We start from the raw sequence: 21,068 nt of genomic DNA on the forward strand, positions 1-21,068 counted from the left end.
TTTGAATGTTAATCAAAGAGACTGACAGACATTGTCCTCTGGCCTCCAGCCAGTCTGTGCTTCTGGAAGAGACACGTTGACTTTTCTGCCAGTGTTTCCCGTTCCACTCTATCCTGCAGTAATTCACAAGTCCCGTTTGGACAAATGGTGCATCAAGCTGAGCCACTTACAGATCATATCACAGTATTGTTTTTTCAGCTTTTTGGAGTTATTCTTGTTTACAGGGGATTGAAGCAAAGTTTACCAGCGGTGCTTTCTGCAGATCTGACATAAATCGAATGTTTGTGTTCATGTTGGTGATGTCCAGTGCCGCGGTCTGTCGAGTACCCGTCCTGGGACTGGAGGGAGAGCCGGGACTTTGACGAGCTCAACCATATTTTGCAGGAGAGCAAGAAGCTGGGCAAAGCCCTGGAGAGCCTTTCCCGCAGTGAGTGGCTGCAGCACAGCAGAGGGCATGCTTACACCATACTTAATACATCCTAACATAAAGAACTAATGTGTAGGCCTTTCTGTAAATGTCACTGTAAATCCGGGAAGGAAACCGGATCGAGCAGCTAATCTTACAAGCTCGCCACTAAGCTCAGAAGAAGTCTAAGAAGGGATTTTGAATTGTATTCGATGCTTCTCTGTGCTTTAAACCGTTTTCTTCTCTCTGCAGGCATTGCCATCTCTGATGAGCTCGACCAGGTAGATATTAACCAGACTGGAGTCTTTATTAAACTCATAATATACACTGACATTACAATTATGTGGAAATAGAGTTCTGTCACTCATCACTCTGCACCCTCGCTTATACTACATCAAGTTAAAGCCATGTTTCATAACTTTCACTTGGTTGACAGAGCTGCACAGCTCTTTGTTTGATGATGAACTGCTATCTCATGGGAGTGATATGGGAGAGTGATACTTCAGTGAGCGTGTCCCCCATCTCCCTCTCCCTTGCTGCTTACAGTGTGTGCATCTTACACACACACACACACACACACACACACACACATAGCTTTGCCTGAGCTCTGTCTTTGTCCTCGCCTGGCCCCAATCCTCTCTCAACACAATAGTGCACTTGCTGCCCAGGGTGGAGATGCACATAGTGATTTGGAAGTGATGGGTCTGGATGAGATACACAGCATATGTTTTGACAGGGGCTTCACGTTTTGTTCAGTGTAGCAGTACATGTCCAACGTCCTTGGGTCCAAGCCCAGAGATTTTCCTTCTTTTCCGAGGGATGGAACAGGGAATGAATACTAAACCTGCTTAGATCATGCAGAGTCAATAAAATGTGATACTATCCTGGATTTAGTCAAAGACAAGCAGACATGTCTTTGCCTTTTTGTATTGAGCAGGGTTGTAAATGTCTTCTGGCTGGCTTTGGGAGTAGAAGGGGAAGGAGACATCAGGCGGTACTGTGCTGCTTTTTAAATCTCTACCTATATTGTACAGACAGATGTTTCTGTGAAGAACATAGTCTTAGTTATAACTTCATACTGGAGTGTTTTTTCTTAGATTTGAAAGTACACAGAGTTAAGATAAAGTTTATAGCAGCACCTTCACCTGCTTTCTCCTGCTCTTTTTCTTCTAAATCTGCATCTTTGTCTTTCTGTCTGTCCTTTTCTGTTTGTTCCTTTTCCTCTCATTCTTTCTATATTGTATTTTTAGAACTTAGGAGGCTATAACTCAGTGTTGCGCCCTCGGGTGGTGGGGGAGTGGGTTGGTCGCGAGGAAGTGGACGCGGACCCGCTGGCTGCTGAGATGCTGCTTCCTCCTGTCCCTCGGGCCAAAACTGAAGTTTGCTGGAGTGGAGACAGCAGTCCTGCTGGGAGGTTAGAGATTGACATCATATACATGAGTGTATGTGTGCATTTGCATGTGTGAATCATTTAAAAAGTTAAAAAAAAAAAAACATCAAGAAACTTCACAAAGCTATTGTTGGCTCTTTAAAAATGAGGAGACTTCTAGCTGTGGCTCCTGCTGCCTGAGGAATGCCCATCTGAATGGGTTTGATAATCCCATTTCAAAGGCTTGATCAAACATGCTTGTCATGATTCTGCTTCAACCCAATTTTGAATTAAAGCTAACCTCATTTCTGTGCGCTCAAGGCCAAAGGAATTTTGTGCTTGTTATTTTAAAAATGGCCCGTCTTTGACAATATAACTGCGTCATGCGTTGAACTGTTGAACATTTTCTCGCCCTCTCTTTTTTTTCACTTTCTTCAAAACTTTGTGTGTTCGCAAAACTATTGAGAGTCCAAATAGCATGGTACCTCTTTGACTTCCCAGTGAGATGTCACCGTTGGTGTGTGTGTGTGTGTGTGTGTGTGTGTGTGAGAGAGAGCGAGAGAGAGACTTTGCCTGTGAGTGTCACATGCACAGCAGCTTCTGATGTGACTAATTAGAGGAGGATCGGGTATAAAACCATAAATCATGCACAGGCCTGAGATGACATACACACACTGTTAATCTCATTAGGTTACTGTATGGGCGGATTATGTGGAGAAATCACTTAGTTAGGAGCCTGAGCTGGGAGATAGGGATATGTGTGGGCTTGCTGATGAGCTCTGCTCTGCGTGTGTGTGTGTGTGTGTGAGTGTGCGTGTAAGGATGTTTTGTGTTTACCTATGAGGAGTGAAAGAGACTTGTGCAGCTGTGTGTTTGGAATGATGCAGCATCCCAAAATAATCACAGCTTCTTCTCTCATTAACTGGGAGAGTACTTGGCTCATCCGATAGGTCATTTATATTAACTCTGATTGAATTTACTGGGAACTTGCTCCCACTTCAGACTGTGTGGGAATTGAGATCAATTTTAATGTCCTCTGAGCTGTTTTCTGGCCAAGCCACAAAGTCAAAAATAACAAGATCAAGAAAAGCATAACATTTAAAGGTGTGAATAACAAGGTATCTTAACTAGTGAATTTCAGATCTAGTCAGAAGTAGGATTTGGTTACGTTTATAACTTGTCAGAAGAGATCAAAATGACTCTTGAGTTTGCCCCCTGAGCAAACTGGCAAAGACCAGTGCTGCCCTCGCTTGAAATCCCATCTGAGTCTTAATAGGCCAGCTTCTCTGGCGTACATACACATTCAAACCAGTGTCCTCACATTTTTTTCTCACATATCTGACCTTATTTGTCAAACCAGTCCATCTCCCTCCTCTTACTTTGGTTAGTTTACTTGTTTTCATTTTCGATCTTGTGCTCCTGTCCCTCGTTCCACCCAAGCTGTCACAGAGGACCATAAGGAGAACTGACAGGTGGTGGAGGCTCTCTGTATGATTGGCTGCAGAGTCTAGGAGGATAAATGCAAGGAGCACATGGGAAATCGGATGAAACTGTAGAATATTCAGAGAAATGGTTTATTTTGACAGTGGAAGTGGACCTCTGTCAGTGTCATAAATTGTACTTCTCTCTCTTCTCACCTTCCTGTTATATCTCCACATTCTTTCTCTTAACACCAACAGACACAGCCCACTTATTGTACGCACAAACAAGAAAAGATCATGATAAACTAAGTAGGGAAAGCCAGCATTGTTGCCTTATACCTGTTTTTATGTTGTGGTCAAATTTATCGTCTTTAATAAAAGGTTTGTACCACCTGAGGTTGGTCCCAATGGAAAAAAAAACTGCTGACACTCTAGTAGCTGCCAGCAGTCATAGTGAGCCAAAGATATTCATTGGAGATATGAGGCTATATAATATGGTGCAACACATAAAAGTAATAAAACTTACTCAACACAAAATACCCAAACCCTCTTTTTTCACCATTATTACTTCTCTGCATTTAATGTGCAATTTGTTGTCCTCAGTTTATTTACTGTGTGAGACTTTACTTTCCAGTTTGAAATACTTTCTGTGCAATGTTTGGGAAATGTTTAACTTTTCCAAAGCTAGTGTTCAAATAAAGAACGGGGAAAAATTGTGGAAAACGCAGCATGTGCTGAAACACATCAACCACCCTGCCCTGCCCATATTAGAAGATCTCATTTATACAGAATTACCATACAGAGGGTATGAAGAAATATCTGTCATCTTATGACCCTTTCCCATTATCTGTAAATAGAAGTCATTAAACTGAGATTAGCATCAAATTAATACTCTTCCGCCCCTCTAATCCACACCCTCCGCCAGAGGGATATGGAAATAAATGTATTCAATATAAAGGTAACGCATAAGTCAGTCTTCATAATTGTATTTGTATCTTTAACCGTATAGAGATTGGAGATATTATTTGGTCATTTTTCAGCTGTTCTCCATGTTCCAGGCTTATATGAAGATAATGCAATTTCACCTGAAAAAAAAAATGAATAAAGCTTTTGGGAGAAGATATATGAAAGAGAGGCATCTGATTTATTTTTCCACATCCATCCATGTATTGTTCTTAATTAACAAGACAGCCTGAGACATTTTAAGATGTATGGTGCTTTGAGTGCTGCAGTAAGCAATGATGCAAATTCTAACGTATCGATAGGGATGGATTTTGCAGAATAATAGTGTATTTGCATAGCTTCATCCCGTGGCAAACAGCGGCTCATGTTTGTGAACGGCCATGTGTTGTAAATGTTAGTATAAGCATTCATGATAAAATAAATAGTGCAGTATGAAGACAAAGATCAAAGGTAAATGAAATGTTAATAGAACACAATTATTGTAAAATAGCAATATGTATTCATTATTAGATTTTAGTAACATTGATTCAGATTGGTCTAAATGTCATTTATGCTCGTCCTCTCTCTTTGCTTTACTTAAATGATTAAAAGATTAAAACAGTAACTAATCTCTCCTCCTGCTAGTCTTCCATCCCATCTTTGTTTAATACTTTGGATTTGATTATTGGCTTTCTTGCTGACTAAAAACCACATGGGATGCTTTGAACACCTCATATCCCTTTACACATTTTTAAAACATGCACGGTGCAGACTCTCTTTTGAACCCCACATCCTCTAAATGTTGCAGCTATTTGTTTTGTGGTTAGTAATACAACTATTGCTCTGTTGTTTGCTTCGGAGCAATTGTCCTTTCTTATCTTCTCCCTGCTAACCATTAACAGCAAGGTGTACTGTACCTGCATGACACTTGAAATGACCGTATGGTATTTTGTCCCTAACACAACCATGGAATGGCTGCCAGGTGCAACCAGAGGTGAAAAATACTTTCAATGTAGTCACACATCTGCACACTAATGAGGGAAATACAACATTTTGTACTCCCTGTAAAGCCTGAGCCTACTTAGATGCAAGCCGGAAAGATTAGGATGAGAGGATGTAATTACAATAGGAACATATTTATTGTAAAGTGTGCTTTTGTTGAGGTTTTAAGCAGGTTCGTGCACAGATAGACACCTGGTGGTGCTCAAATACCTGCCCTTTTGGCCTCTGAGTAGATAAGTGCCCTTTTTGCAAGACTTTTTTTTCTTTCTTTTTTTTAGAATTTTATATTTTAGTTTTTAAATTTCACCCATGGCATCTGTTCTAAATTAAAAGTGTGCTGTAAAGCCCGACAATTGCATTTGAGTTCTAAAATTCTGCAAGACCGCATGAGTCCTGCCCCTCCCTCTTCAACTTCCCTCATCACATTCACCACAGTTAACGCACGCAAATTGACCACCCTGCAGGGCAGCATGACCCTTGTCTCCCTGACCTGCCTCCATTGGTGACAGCCAGGTAACGATAGTGTTTGCCCTAAGCATCGGCATTGTCACTGTTGTGAAATGAAACCACTATTAAAACATCTTAATACAGCAGCCAGCCTAATTTACAGTAGGCAGCAGCCAACCATTAAGCTTAACAAGCAAGCTAGTCTGGCATAAAATAATGTTGTCAATGAAAATGAATGAACTCCAGTAGGCTAGCTAGTTCCCTTGTCAGGCAACTGAAACAAATAAATATGCATTACATGGTTAATAGTCTATGCAATCATATCTCTCCTCTCCTCTCCTCTCCTCTCCTCTCCTCTCCTCTCCTCTCCTCTCCTCTCCTCTCCTCTCCTCTCCTCTCCTCTCCTCTCCTCCTGTGTCAGCAGCTCTTCTGCTAGCAGCAATATTCAAGCCGCAAGGGTTTTTGGGGGAGACAGACCCCACCCCACCCCCCACTCACACACCTCCTCCTTCCTCTCCCTTCACACCCTGCACTTAAATCACACTCTACCAGCCATCTTCCTCCTCTTTCCATCCCATCTCTATCTGTAGTTTCCTCTCTGGTTCAGTTAAAGCGGGACAACAAGACTGATAGTTTTAATTTTTATTTGCTGAGAAAGAGTCTGAATTTATTGTTGAACAGGACTCAAAGGTCAACCTGAGTGTAAAAGTGTAGATTTAGATCTAGTTCAGATTGATTTTATTCTTTAAAAACTACAGGATTTGTTCTGATGAGACACAGTTTGACAGTTTGATTAATTCCCTACTGATTGTAAAACTGATCAAAGTTGCTCCAGTTGGTTCCTCCACTCATTGTGTTTGTGTGTGTGTGTGTGTGTGTGTGTGTGTGTGTGTGTGTGTGTGTGTGTGTGTGTGTGTTCATACTGCAGAAGCATCGTCGCTGTGCTGCTTCCTGATCAATGAGATGACCTATCAGACATGTAATGTGAATTCATGTATTCACGTGGCCCTGGCTTGAAGCATACTTAATAATAATAATAATAATAATAATAATAATAATAATAATAATAATAATAATAATAATAATAATAATAATAATAATAATGCATTTTATTAATGGTCACCTTTCAAAGCACCCAAGGACATTTTACAAGACACAGCTAAAAACAAGCAGACAAGCAGCGATGTATCAAGACATCATAAAGTCAAACAAAGCAGGGATATATAATAATAAGTTAACACAATAGATAGGTATAAAATCATCATCAGTGCAAAACTCAATGTGGTTGTAACCATTAGAATCAGGATCAGACCGAATATGCCAGTTTGAAAAGGTGTGTTTTGAGATGGGACTCACTATTGATACTTGGATGCTTAATGGAAGTGATGATGAGGTTTCACACTTCATTCATGACTCTTCCTCTGCATTTCTCTTTCAGCCTGAAGATGGAAACAAAGAGCAAGGGGCTTAAGGAGCAGCAGCAGCATCACAAAAAGCTCCTGGCTGCCATGTTGTCCCAGGACTCCTTTGATTCAGTCCACAGCCCTGCCCCCTCTGTTGCAGAGGAAGAGATGGAGGACGAGGACGATGCCATGGAGCTTCTGGGTATGTCACAAGCCTATGTATACACCACCGACCTACATGCACATACAAAATGCAATTGCACAAAAAACCTTTTCATGTTGATTCACTGCAGTGTGCAGTACAACACACAGTTCACACACATTTTTCATTTGACCTCTGTTAAACATAAAATGCCATTGATCATAATACTGAGCTACTTCTGACAGGCAGGTGTACGACGCCTTAATGTGTGTATCAGCAGATGCTCGGTTGCTGTGTGAGACCGACACCTGTTTACTTACCAGCTCACACTCACCAGGAACAGCTTGCTGTCATTACCTTGCCTTAGCCATGAAAGCTGACTAATGTCTCATTCACATGGAGACTAGAAAAAAAAAATCTGAGCTGCAACATTTCATGTTTAATGATGAGTCATTCTGTGTGCAGAGCTCATTAGTGTTTTCAGCATCTTCCCTAAGTTTCCATGATAAAATCTGTTCTGATGAGTAGAATCCCACCTTCTTTTTAATGATTTTGAACTACAAGGACAGTACACTACCTGTATGTCTGATGTACCAAACATTTTATTATTTCCATTTTAATTATTGCACTGACTAGATAACTGATCAACAATATTAATATTTACAGTTAAAATTTAAATTCTATGGTAAAAACAGTTAAAATATCTACAGCATCAAATGACCAGTGTGTAAGATTCAGTGGCATCTAGTGGTGAGGTTGCAGATTGCAACCAACTGAATACCCTCCCCCTCACCCTAAGCGTGTAGGAGAACCTATACAGCGGCTGTGAAAGTCACGAAAAACATGAAAGGCCCTCTCTTGAGCAGTATTTGGTTTGTCCATTCTGGGCTACTGTAGAAACATGGCGGTGCAACATGGCAGCCTCCATGGAAGGTACCCAGCTCCCTGTGTAGATATAAAGGGCTCACTCTAAGGTAACAAAAACACAATTATCCTTATTTCCATGGGATTATACACTAATGAAAACATACCTATGAATAGTATATTCCATTTCTGCCAAGTCCGTTCTGCTAGATGCCACTAAATCTTACACACTGGACCTTTAACGGAGTCAAGTCTGTTTTAAAACAATAGGTAGGTGCCCATATGAACATTGGGGGACAAAATCTAGAGTCTGCGTTTTGTGCAAAACACAGTATATTTAAGTTTATCTGAAGTTAATATGAGGCTTCAGCCATCTGAGTTAGTCAAATAAAGTGGATATCTTCCACAGTTATGGTCTTATTAGTATAAAAATTCCCTCTTTGGGTCTTGATGGACAGTGTTTTCCAGTTCAGCTGCAGTGGAAGGATCATAACAAAAAGAGAGAATTTAGCACTAAAGTGACTATAACTTTGAGAGATAGCCACTTGATTTGACTAATTTGGATGGCTGAAGCCTTATATTAGCTCAAATAAGCTATTAAATACATTTCATAGGACAGCAGACTTGAAAAATTGTGAACCCATCCTTTAATTATAAATAACAAGGTTTTTAGGGTTTTCTTAGTAGACACATCGGTGTAGCACCAACTTTCAGCATTTGAAGTGGCAGAAATTCATCATAGAAGAGGTATGGATAGAAAGTTTCTCAAAGACTAGAGAGCAATGAGGTCATAAGGCATGTTGAGATAAGGCTTCTTAGCTGGAAAAACAAATGGTTGCTCTTACAGTGCTATTATGATTGCAAGTAGTTTCTTTCAACTGCTCTGTGTTCAGATATATTCTCCGGGAGTTGTGGAAAAGCATGCTGGTAAAAGTGGGAAAGCGCTTTTCCTTTAATAGATAGAGGGGATAGCTAAAACAAAAAAAAACATTGTAGCTTACATTCAGTCACACCTAAACTCAACCTGTAGATCCAGCCACTACATACTGTGTAGTGGCTGGATGAGCCAGTTTATGTGCTCTACTAAGGAGTCTTAGTAGTAGCTGTTGAAGGAAACTATGCTTCCTGTTTACATAGTCTGGCCAGATGTTCTCATCCAGTGAGTCGAGGTATTCACTCTGACAACTGAAGAATCACAAAGTAGCTCCTTTGATTTACTTTTGGTGTGTTTGAGTGTGTGTTTGTGTGTTTGTGCGTGTTCACATTCCTTCATGAGCTGACTTGAGATGGATGAGTAGGTGACAAAGTGTAAACAAATCTGATGTGAAGTCTTGTTTTGGCTTTATTCAGTGAAGGGTCTGAGAGCTCGTCACCCAGACTGTGCATACGCAGGATGTAATGCCTCACGCCAAAATGAATTTGTTGCCTGAACTGCTTTGTGTGGTAAAGCACTCCCCTTCTTTTCTGCTGAATAGTAATCCTCATACATGCAGGGGCGATGCTCTTGAGTAAAGTAGCTTATCCATGCACTGTAACATACAGTATGCACCTTTCACAGAGGTACACAGCACAGATTATGGAGTGAAAGCATCACTTATGAACTTTATTGCACCTGTAAAACATTATAAGCCAACAGAATCTGCCTCATTGAAAGCTCCATCTAATAAAGTGAAAAGTCATCTTTTGTATAGTCCATAGTTCAGGTTGTCCTTCACTTCCTTCTAGGTTAGCTAACAAATGTCTGCCATACAGTATTTCTTTGAGGAATAACCCACATCCTGCTCTTTGTACTTCTTTGTGTCTATAAGATGGGCCCCAATTATATTCCTTCAGTGTCTCTCCGGTCCCCTCAGAGGTGCTGCTTTGTGGTGACACACAATCTATCTACGTCTTTGCTCTCTGCTCTACTGTCACAGCACTGAGGCACTTCTGCTTGTTAGCAGGATCTTTTCATCAGGGTCATCCAAAGGGTCACATTTCCTGATTGATGTGTGGCAGGGTGGCCTACAGGTTACGCAGACAGGAACCGCAACAAATGCTTGTTTTTGTTCTCTAAGCAACCAATTTCTTTAACATGTTTAGAGTATAAAATATCAAAATGTTAGATAATGACAAATTGCCAAAACCAAATGTGATGTTTTAAAATTGCTTATTTTAACATTATTCTGTGAACAATGGTGATTGCTTTCTCAGTTGACCAACAATGCATTTCATTTGCTAATTGTTTGAGAACAAACAGACCTTCAAACTTAACAAGTTGTGATATTGTCTCTGCGTCAATGCCACTAAGACAAATTCTGCACACCATTTTTTTTTCCTTTTGCTCAGCTCAACACAGTTGTGACCTGGGACAGCAGTATATAATGGTGATAAATACAGCCATAAAGCAGGATGTTGATGGTCTGTGATGGCCCTCCTTGAGCTAGCTCTGAAACCCAGGCATATTCCTCTGGTGGCTTTTACACTACGGTCCAGGGCAGTAATTCAAAGGAAATAACGTAGTCAGGTCATTCCTGATTCTCTGTCAAGGCCTGGTCATGGTGCTCTCCGCAGGGACCACTGCTACCGTGTTGACTGTCACTCCGAATGGCCCACCCCACTACTGCAGACTTGATTAAAGTGATGCTAACATGCAGCATGTGGCGGCCTGGTGGACCTGGAGAAATGAATGACCCTCAGGAGGATCTCTGAGCCTTATTTAGAAATAGGGTCTTGGCACAAATTTTGTGGCTATGACCAAATGTGTACCAAAGATGACTGATCTATGGCAGAGATCTTGTGATAGCATATTGATCCCTGAAGGAGACATGTATCTTTTTCCTTGCTGCTGTCCACATGAAGGTTAAAACATATGGTCAGCTCCAAGAGTTGGTAGGGATTCAAGGTCTCTCTCAAGGACTCTACAGTGGGATGGGTGCTGTCTGTCAAATTGGTTGTGTGTGTGTGTTGTGTACTGTAGCTATAGTTATCATGAGTAAGATTGTTTTTCAAATTCTAAAAATAGCACAGTGTCAATTTACTGTTCCATTTCGGGGCATTTATATCTCTTAATTCTGGTTTACAAAAGTAAATGTGCATCAACAACATGATCAACTGCTATATAGCGCATTGCTACATGCAAGAAGCTCTTATGGTCTCACGTGCAGTGATGCAGCCACTACACTAACAAAGAGAGGCATCTTATCTGTTTTAGCATTTGCTTAGGATGACCTCTAGTGGTGTGAAAGTGGTGTTACATTTGCTGAGTGTGAAATCTGTTGAGAAGCATTGAGCTTAGTCATAAAAGTACTTGGAAAACAAGTGTTTTTACCTCAGATACACTGGCAGAAAAGTGCAAGCGTGCACTTTGCACACCCACACAAATTACTAACAAATGCACATTGATCCCAGCCACTCTAACCATATGTTCATTCACTTTCATATACTTACACATATATCAAATTTTCAAACATCTCTATCTTCACACACATACAAGCAATCATGTACTGTGAAATACTGATCAAAGACATTCATCCCAGCGGAACATATGTCGCCTCTAGATGCACATCAGTAGTCTCTCCACGTCTTATTGTCAGTTGAGCGTAGCTTTGTTCAGCACACCTGCTAATTGGTTGTGAGCCTCCTTGTTGTGCTGATTGCTGCTGCAAATCCACACTATTCAAATGAGAGCAATTGTATTGGTGAGAAATGAAAACGTCCGACAGCGAGGATGTGATCAGTCATGTTTGCATGTCAAGTCCTCCGGAGGAAAAGAAAAGGAGAGCAGAGGAAGGTTCAGGGCTATAGTGAACACTAAACATGCTGCAAAATATCCACTGGGAGGCAGGAAAGGAGCAGTAGAGTGCGCTACTGGGTTACAACAACACTTTCTGTGAGAGAATAGGATGTGTAATAAAAGCAGTCTTAGAAGATACAAAGAAAGTTAACAACTAATTCCCATTTCCATATTGAGCAGAAGGGATTTCCAAACTGGGCGTCTTTTTGCCAACACCTGGATAAGGAGCTTATGAGCAAATAATAAGAACCTCTTGGAATAGCTTACAGTACTGGTAGCCAAACCAAAGACATGGCTAAAGGTGGGTTTGTTTTGTTCAGATTGTCCCAAAGTGAGAAAATAAAATCAACTTAGAGGTTAAGTCTTATTGATTCTCTAGCTGCTCTCAGGGATGGCACCGTGTTTTCCCAGTTGTTTTCATTAGTTCTGCACTTAATATTTACCACAGTCAAAACCATATTGGAAATGAATATGACTCATATGTTCTTGTAAAACCATGGAAAATGTCGAGATTCTAGCTTTCGCCGGGTAGTAAGACCACAATTTTATACTAATCTGAAATAAGAAACAAGCGGAGTTCAGTGTGTGGGGAGAAACACCCTGTTTTTGGCCTTGCAGTGTTATTTTATGGTAAGTAAATGAAACGAGTTGGCCGATTCCCCACTGTAAAGTTACTGTTCTCGTCATCCTTGGTGGAAGTATTCCATTTCACGGACGTACCCTCTGAGTTCTCGAAATCAGCTTTTGCGAAAATGTGTTTAGAATAAATGTGATTGACATACATTGAAACACATATTCTCTAGGGTTTATTAAGGTGTGATGGCAGTTAAATTATAATATGAGTGCTAAGCTTTCATCTTTTTGTACTCCAGTTTTGTAGTCGACGGGGCTTCCCTATATTTAGACATACTTTCAGACATTACTATCAACTTAGGAACCTTTTGGGAGGGTTGTAGCACACCCCATTTCACATATACATACACACACATTTTTATTGTAGCAGAGGGTAACATCACTCCCTTCCACAAACCCTTTTAGTATGTCTAGTCACTCTTGCATGATTCCTGAAACAGGAGAGGAGGACATTAGAGTAGCACTCTAGTTGATTCACAGTGACAGTGAAGATTTGATGGTTACAGGATGAGGGCATGATAAAGCTATGTCTGATCTTTGATACGTGCAGGATAAAGCAGTGCCTGATGGATGAGTTACAAAGCCTGTGTGTGGCTCTTTTGTTTGAGGATGGTATATCTTCCTTGATCAAGCGATCCATGCAGTATGATACCGCAGTTTTTTTGTTTCTTTTTTAGTAAAAAAGAGTAGGCGTGGGAAAGCAAGACAAGCTTTTTTTTTTTTTGAACAATCTTTCCATTCTTTACCATCCTGAAATTTAAGTGAAATAACTGCTGTGTTAAGAAGTTATCTGCTACATACAGTCTACTGCAGATGTAAACGTAAGATTTCTTGCCATATATTTGTCATTTAAGTATTTTATTATTATTTTATTAAGTATTCAGAGTATTTATTTAAGTAAATGTATAAATAATTGATAGAAATAATTGTGTATCTGCATTCAAATGTACTTTAAGTGCCAAGAGTTACAGAGAGTACACACTATATTATTAGTACAGATGTGTTAATGTAAGCCCTTTTTATGTTGGTTATGGTGGAGCTAATTTTACCTATTTTATATGCTGTTGTGTAATTTTATCTACTGTATATCAATTAATTATATTAAGTTCAAAGTATTATCAGCAAAATTTACTTATAGGAATCAAGTACACATCTTCATTGATACATTATCAGTATGTGTAAGCAGCATTTAAATGTTGCAGCTGGTAAAGCTGGAGCTCATTTTAACTTTTATATAGAGTTGGGTAATTTTATCTATAATGCATCATGCTGTATGAGCTCATCATTGTTTTTTTATTTTTTAAAAGTAATAACTATAGCTGTCAAATAATTTTAGTGCAGTGCAAAGTACAATGTTTGCCTCTAAAATGTAGTTAGGTAGATGGATAAAGTAGCATAAAATGGAAGTACCCAAGTAAAGTACTTCAAAATTGTACTTAAGTTCTGTACTTGAGTAAATGTACTTACGTCACCAGTTTTGATATGATGTAACCTGTTGCATGCATGTGTTTCAATGGACTGATTGCAGTGCCAACATGACTAAGAACTGTCTCTTTGTCCTCTGCCTTGGGCCACCATTCAGATTGCTAGTTTCAGCAGACAAGGCACGCACTTCCTGACGCCAGCAGCAGCGGCAACAACACACACCACAGGATACACATACTCCCATCACCACCATTGCCCCCTTCTTCGTTGCCCAAACATCCAAAGACACAACAGTTGCCCTGGAAACAATGTAAACCAACAACAACACAGCAGTATCATTGTGGTCCACTGAGAAAAAAGGAGGAGGTATATGAGAACATACAGTATATGTCAGGGGTGTTAGTTGGTTCAGCACTAAATCTTTCACTTGAAGTGTAAGCTTAAAAGGGTTGGGATCACCTCTGAAGGTTTCGCCGGCCTGATGGTGAAAAGAATGTCCCCAGTAAAAGTCTAACTGCACCCAATTTGACGCCTGTAAAAGTCTCCACGGTGCAGATGGATACGTTAATCGAGAAGCAAATTGCTGTGGTATTACTGGAAGCAATTACCAATAGGCAAGTAGACTGCTGTGATCATATCATAAATCTAGCAAAAGTTATTACACAGAGCATGGTCTAATACCAGCCAGCGTACGTATCTCCGGTGTGCGTAAGCGCCTTAGATGAACTGAGCAGATTATCTGAATGGAAGGGGGCTTAATGGACATAGTGATGCTGTATTGTGGCTACTGTAGCCAGACAGAAGCACGGACGAAGCTAGATGGTAGATAGACGCACAAAGATGATATCTGTGGATAGCGTTATCTAGAAAAACAGATAAAAGACTTGGGTGAATAGATGCATTGTGTTATCATTGGTTAGTCCGCTAAAGCAATGACTAAGTAGATCTTGTGACCCCCAAACAAGTGCTTGTAAAAAAGTGGAAGTAAAAAAAAAAATAAATAAAAAAAAATCAAGGTAGTTCACTGTTCTCTGGCTGCTGTGTGCTGCAAGATTAAGATTGAACAGACAAATACACAAGCAAGTTATAGACTTGATGTCATAATGATGTAATTGGTGTGTAATCAGGGGTTAGTGTGTGTGAGGGAATGCTAATGTTGAGCTGCATTTGCTCTTACTGTATGAACTGATGTGTGTGCTGCTGTATCTTTGTGTTTATCACAAATAATGAAGAAAACAGTGATTCCCAACAGAGAATTAGACATTTTGAACTAAAGGAGTGAACATATCATCCCATCAGTCATGTTAACTCGCATTTGTTTTTTTAATAGCTGTCAATCCCTAGACTCTTCTTTTATAGGCAAATATCTTCTTGATGGATTACTTCATTCTTTTATCTGTGATTAACATTATGCTTTGAACTGTAGATGGCAGCCTTGATCCTGGCAGACAGCTGTATACATTTACTATGCAGTGCATCTCAAAAAATACTTTCCTGAAGATGAAAATATTATTTAAATACAAGTTAAGCAGCAATTTGAAATTCATTTTAAAATTTCCAAAATACAAGACCACTCAAGTCACTGTATCCAAGCACAACGTCTGGCATCGTAATGCATCAATACATCAAGCTCCGCGGTGTCTACAGTGACGTTCTAATCTCTGCAAAATTTGCGGTTAGAAAGCGAGTTAAAAAGAGGTTTGCATCAAGGTCTACGATAAGACTTTCCACAGGCCTCGGAGCTGTGATGTTACCCTGCTCATGTGCGTCCCCATCTGATTTTGATCAAGATTTTTACTGCTGCACTCAGAGATGTGGAGGCTTGGAGCCTAACAGGCATATTTTTAGGCCAGGAGGGCGGGGAGGGGTGCCATTGAAAGCCGAGACATAATTATGAAATGTAAGTTGGAATATTGTTTTTATTACAAAGCCAAACAAATGCGTCTCTGCCGCGACTCACATCAAAGATGTCTGTGTGACGACTAACCGCCAAGTGGAGGCTTTGTGCTCGAGGCTTAATGAAACACAAATGCTGGTTGTATGTGTGAGGGCAACAAAAGTGTGAGGTCTGCAAGTGTCACTGTAAGTGTTGGGTTGAGTATGTGCTGAACGCCTTTTTATCTATATGTCTGAGTATGCTGCTCACACATGTGGGTCTCTGTATGTGAGTGAATGCAGCTTTTGACTCTACACCATGAGGAGCAGGGGCATCTGTCACTTACAGGCTATTAATTAGAGCCCAGTGTTATGTGGTGAGACGTCGTCACTGCTCATGAAAGAATGGAAATTCAATTATTTCACTTAGATGAGAAGCAGTAACTCACAGCACTTGATGAAATGCCTTGGATTTGCAGGAGATGATCAAGTGTGTGCATGCGTGTCTCCCCTCTCCACGTGTGGGGTAATGCGTTAAGTGATTCCACCCCATACATCTGTCAACGCATCATCCAAGAAGGTGTATATTAAGTTATTTGTGAAGCGACTGTGCTAATTATGACTTCAACTCTGTTTTTAGTCCCATGAAGAGCAGCACAGAGCCAGTCAGACGGTCGCTATCTAAACAACATTAAATTACATGGAAACTTGGAGAGAGCGGCACACAAACACTTTATCTGCATGCTCTGTTCTGCTCCTTTCTGGCTTTGCTGTGAGTGAGTGATTGCGGCACGGAATTCCTCATCGCTCAGGCCTTTTGTTGGGATTGCATCGCTCGAATAGTTTCCGTTTCCCCACCCCCCATTGCAGACCCATTTTTATTTATCTGCCATGTCTCATCGTTAGACAGTGGGAGCACGCATGGCTGCCCTGGTGCCCAGGGAGTGGAAATGTGACGGGCTGACAAACGGGCGAGTGTGGACAGACGTTTGTTGTGTCTAGACAGAGGCCTGGGAGGCTGTCATGGTCTCAGGGTAAACTGGTCTCAGGGGAGACACACTGTAAACTTATCATGGTGGTATTGTGTGGGAGGCATGCTGGGCTCTATTGTGAACCCGGAGAGTATGCACTCATTCATACGTGTTTGACTAAGTAGACATGGAAAAGAAAAAAGACACTAAGAGGCTGTTTACACTTGTTTTTAAAGGAGCAGTGTGTAGGATTTAGCGGCATCTAGCGGTGAGGTTGCAGATTGCAACCAACTGAATACCCATCGCCCTCCCCCTCCCCTTTCAAGCATGTAGGAGAACCTACAGTGGCTGCGATACTTGCGAAAAACATGAAAGGCCCTCTCTAGAGCCAGTGTTTGGTTTGCCCGTTCTGGGCTACTGTAGAACAAAACGATTCTTATTTTGAGGTGATTATATACTAATTAAAACATACTTATGAATATTCCATATCTGCCAACAGATACCCCTAAATTTTACACACTGGTCCTTTAAAATGCATTTCGGTGATCTGAACACAAGTTGACAGCTGAGACACATCGCACCTGTGTCTATCATGTGTCTCTAAGGTGTCCAGCTGACCACTTGTGTTCAGATTTCATTACTGCCTACATCACTTCACACAGTTATTACATCAAGCTGTCACCAGAAAAGTGCCAGATTTGTTTTGCACGGGCTAGCTAAGAAAACAAAAATGTTTCAAGAAGTAATATACATGTACAAACTAGTCCAACTGTTATATTTTCCTGTTACGTCCTTGTCGGGGATGCATCAGGATGCAATAGTGTTTACACTACAAAACATAAATGCATCCCAGACCACTTCGGCAAGTGGTTTAAGTGATTGGATCACAATGCGTCTTGGTGGTCGTTTACGCTCGTATTTGTCCATTTGTGATCTGATCACCAAGGAGGCATTTTAAAACTAAGTGTAAACAAAGTGGAATAGCCTGTACACATATATTAATTATTGAAACATTTTTGTTTTCTTAGTTAGCCCGTGTGAAACAAATCTGGCGTTTGTCTAGCAGCAGACTGACGTAATAACTGTGCATGGGGCCATTTGACCTTCTAGCCGAAGTGACATAGGCAGTAACGAAATTTGAACACAATTGGTCAGCTGGACACCTTGGAGACACAGATATGATAAACACTGGTATGAACGGCTGTCCCCTTGTGTTCACTGATGTGCATTTTAAAACCAAGTGTAAACAGCCTCTTATATTCACCAAACATACTGTTTATTCACTTAATCTTCTATGTAGCTACAGATTTGGGAATTTGGGTTAGGGTGGGCTAAATTTGTTTGAAAAGTCAAAATGGAAAAAAAAGTTATTTTGGGGGGACATTTAATGTCTTTTATTAGATAGCAACAGAAGATAAATGACAGGAAATAATGGAGAGAGAAAGAATCAACAAGTGTCCCCAGCCAGACTCAAATTGAGGATGTTGCAGTTTACGGTCAACATCTTAGCCTCTAAGCCACAGGGGGACTCAAAAAGTGAGTTGTTTTTTTTTTACATGTCTAGGTTACATTGCATTACATTTAACTGACATATAGTCAATTAAATTGTACTGAAACAACCATTGTATATACAGTAACTTAGCCATGTAAAAAATGTTGGTTGGTTGCCAGTTTACCTGCAAACCAATGAATCCATACTCACTAATTAAAATCATACTGAGGGTAAGCTGTTCATACACACATTTACACTTCAAAATGGCTGTTTCTGTTTGTTTGAGACCACAAACTCATTTTCTTGACTAATAGGAAACTATTTCTGTGGTCATATTCAGGCCTCTAGTCATCAGGCCACAGTGTTAGCATATGTTAGGATGGTGGTGTGCGTGTAAAAGCAGTCATTTACAATGCTAACACCCAAACCCCAAACCCTGAAGCACAGATTCATCACTTTAGCACTTCAAAATGTACACAGACCTTCCTCAGATACAGCGTGGTGTCAACACTGAAATATGTCACCTCTCCTTCCCCGGTAGAGTTTGATTGAGCCTTGTGGAGGGCTGACATGACTGAGATTCAGACTGCTGCTGCACAGATGACGGGCTGTGCACTCTTAAAGCCCATGTCTGGCGAGACAAGAGGATTTTGAGCTTCCAAAAAAAAAGCCATTTCAGCCTTTTGAACCCCACATTTATCTAAGCAAAGTTGTCTCTCTTCCTGGCTGTCTGGTTTCAGTCCTACAATTTTATACTCTCACACCTGGGAGATACCCAGGGCCAAAATGCAAGAAAAAAATGCACTGAGCAGCTACATGACAGTTGGGGACTTAAGGATAGTGTTTAGAGGCACTTTTATAGTAGTTGGAACCTTTCTTTTTTCACTCCGTAACAGCACAGCTCTCAGCTCTCCTCTTATCAAGCCAAAATGACCCTCAGCAGGAGCCCACTAGAGAAACTGTTGCAAGTGCGGAACAACTTGCTTTAGCACAAAATGTGACTGCTAAATGTCACAACTTCTGTTGCATTTCATTCAGGCACAGTGTAATCTGTTTTCTGTATAGGATGTACACTCTGGACAAAAGCCTTTGCTTACCCCAATGGCCTTTGAGCTACTGAGAGTATCTTTCTTCTCTTTCAGACACTGAGGTCTTTCTATCCGTCTTTGTGTCATTTTTATCTTGACCAGAAGGAAATAAGTCTAAAAGACAAAGCCGGAGTTGAGGTGACAAGCAGCTGTGTACACTGAGACCATGTTCTCTTTCTGGGTCAGAGCCGGTCGCTGTTATTCTTTTGTTATTTCATGAAAGCTGCAGCCTCACAAGTGAATGTTTCCAAGTGTCAAGTAATGATTTGTATCACAGGCTGTGACCCAAAGCAAATCTGGCATGTCACATTAGTCAATTGCAAAAAAAAGGGAAAATGGTTAGAAAGGGAAGAAGTGGGAATGGACAAAGAGAAAAGAGGAAAAGGTGAAGGCCTAAACTTGAGTAGTTCCCAAGACCAGTAAATTGCCCAAATCGCTGGTGGCTCCTTCTGTCCCCACCCCCTCTAATGCATACCGTGATGAATAGGACATTTAATATTGCCTTGCTTAAGGGTATTACTGGAATCTATCTGTCCCTCTCAAAACATTAACTCATTCTCAGACGGTGTGGATGCAATGTGAGTGACAATGTCAGCGATCAGTTCGTCATACCTTTCAGACTTTATTATAGATAATGAGTTTATTGATTTAGATCCTTTTTATAGGCACTTAGAATGATTGAAAATAAATTTTTCATTTAAAAGACAGGAAGATTTTTTTTAAACATTCTTTTAAATGGCCTCCTTTCAAAGACCACTTTACTCAGATTAGGAATTAATCTATTATATTTTCTATTACACAGAAGTTTTGTTGGCCCTCTACATGGAAACAAACCTGCCTTTTGAAAAGGTATTTTGACATTCACACCCCCAACCTTTAGTAAATTGAAGATAGATATATACACTTATTTATATATTCTTTTTAAATGATTTGCATGTGTTAGATATATTGTGTGTATTTAGATGTCTTTTTTTGTGTGGTGTTACCCTAGTGGATCTATGTTTTCTATCTATGTGCTCTTCTCTGTTAACAACACAGTAAAAAGTATTAAAAATGAAAGAAAAAAGAAAACACTGAATGCAATGCATCAATATTTTGCTTGTACAAATGTGGTTTTATTAAAGAATTGTGAAAAAAAAAAAAATCAAGATTCAATTATGCAAACCAGCTGAACTAAGCAGAGTCATTTGTTAGAGTCATATGTTAATGGATTAGATTGAACCACTGCATTTAGGTGTCTCATCAGAATGATTTCCTCACACCCAAAGGAGACAGAAGGTAGGTGAGATTTTCTGGCTTTGCGCCATGCTGATGGATGGAGGGAGAGCATTCTCATGAGCAAGTGTCATCCAATCTAATCCAGGTGATTAGTCATGCATTCTCTTCTTTCAAGGTGTGAGGCCCATTTTTTCTCCCCCAAACCAGGCTCCAGGTAATGTGATCTTAAAGTGAAAAGTATCAATGTTGGTTTCAAATGTCTAGACACACACATGCAGACAGGCACGTACAGTACTGTATGTACAAGAGCTAACAATGGCAGCGAGAAGCGAGAATATACCGTATATCTTGAAAGAGGACCCCCCCCCCCCCCCCCCCCCCCCCCCCCCACCCCTCCCCGCCCGCCCTTTGTTGGCACAGCTCCTAAATTCTTCTTGTGTGATGGGAAGAATGGGACAAATATTGTTATGGTGACCGGTCAAAATGTTGTGTGTGATTCAACATGTGTTTAAAAAAAGCTTGAACAGCACACTTAAAAACGTAAGAGTCCAGACACCCACTCGCTATTCATTCTCATAACATGGAAAGTACTGCA

At 40.4% G+C, this 21,068-nt stretch overlaps 1 protein-coding gene across 5 annotated transcripts in view; it reads left to right on the top strand.

Moving 5' to 3' along the window:
- c21h8orf34 (chromosome 21 C8orf34 homolog) overlaps positions 1-21,068 on the top strand; it is a 59,025-nt gene that overhangs the window by 13,431 nt on the left and 24,526 nt on the right. For all 5 annotated transcript variants that reach the window (XM_042398676.1, XM_042398677.1, XM_042398673.1 and 2 more), the window contains exons 4-7: positions 308-427; positions 659-687; positions 1,657-1,820; positions 7,026-7,192. In XM_042398676.1, the coding sequence (XP_042254610.1) occupies positions 308-427; positions 659-687; positions 1,657-1,820; positions 7,026-7,192 (480 nt within the window). The remainder of the gene's footprint in view (positions 1-307; positions 428-658; positions 688-1,656; positions 1,821-7,025; positions 7,193-21,068) is intronic.

The sequence above is a fragment of the Thunnus maccoyii genome, chromosome 21, assembly GCF_910596095.1.
Source record: "Thunnus maccoyii chromosome 21, fThuMac1.1, whole genome shotgun sequence".
Lineage (NCBI taxonomy): Eukaryota > Metazoa > Chordata > Actinopteri > Scombriformes > Scombridae > Thunnus > Thunnus maccoyii.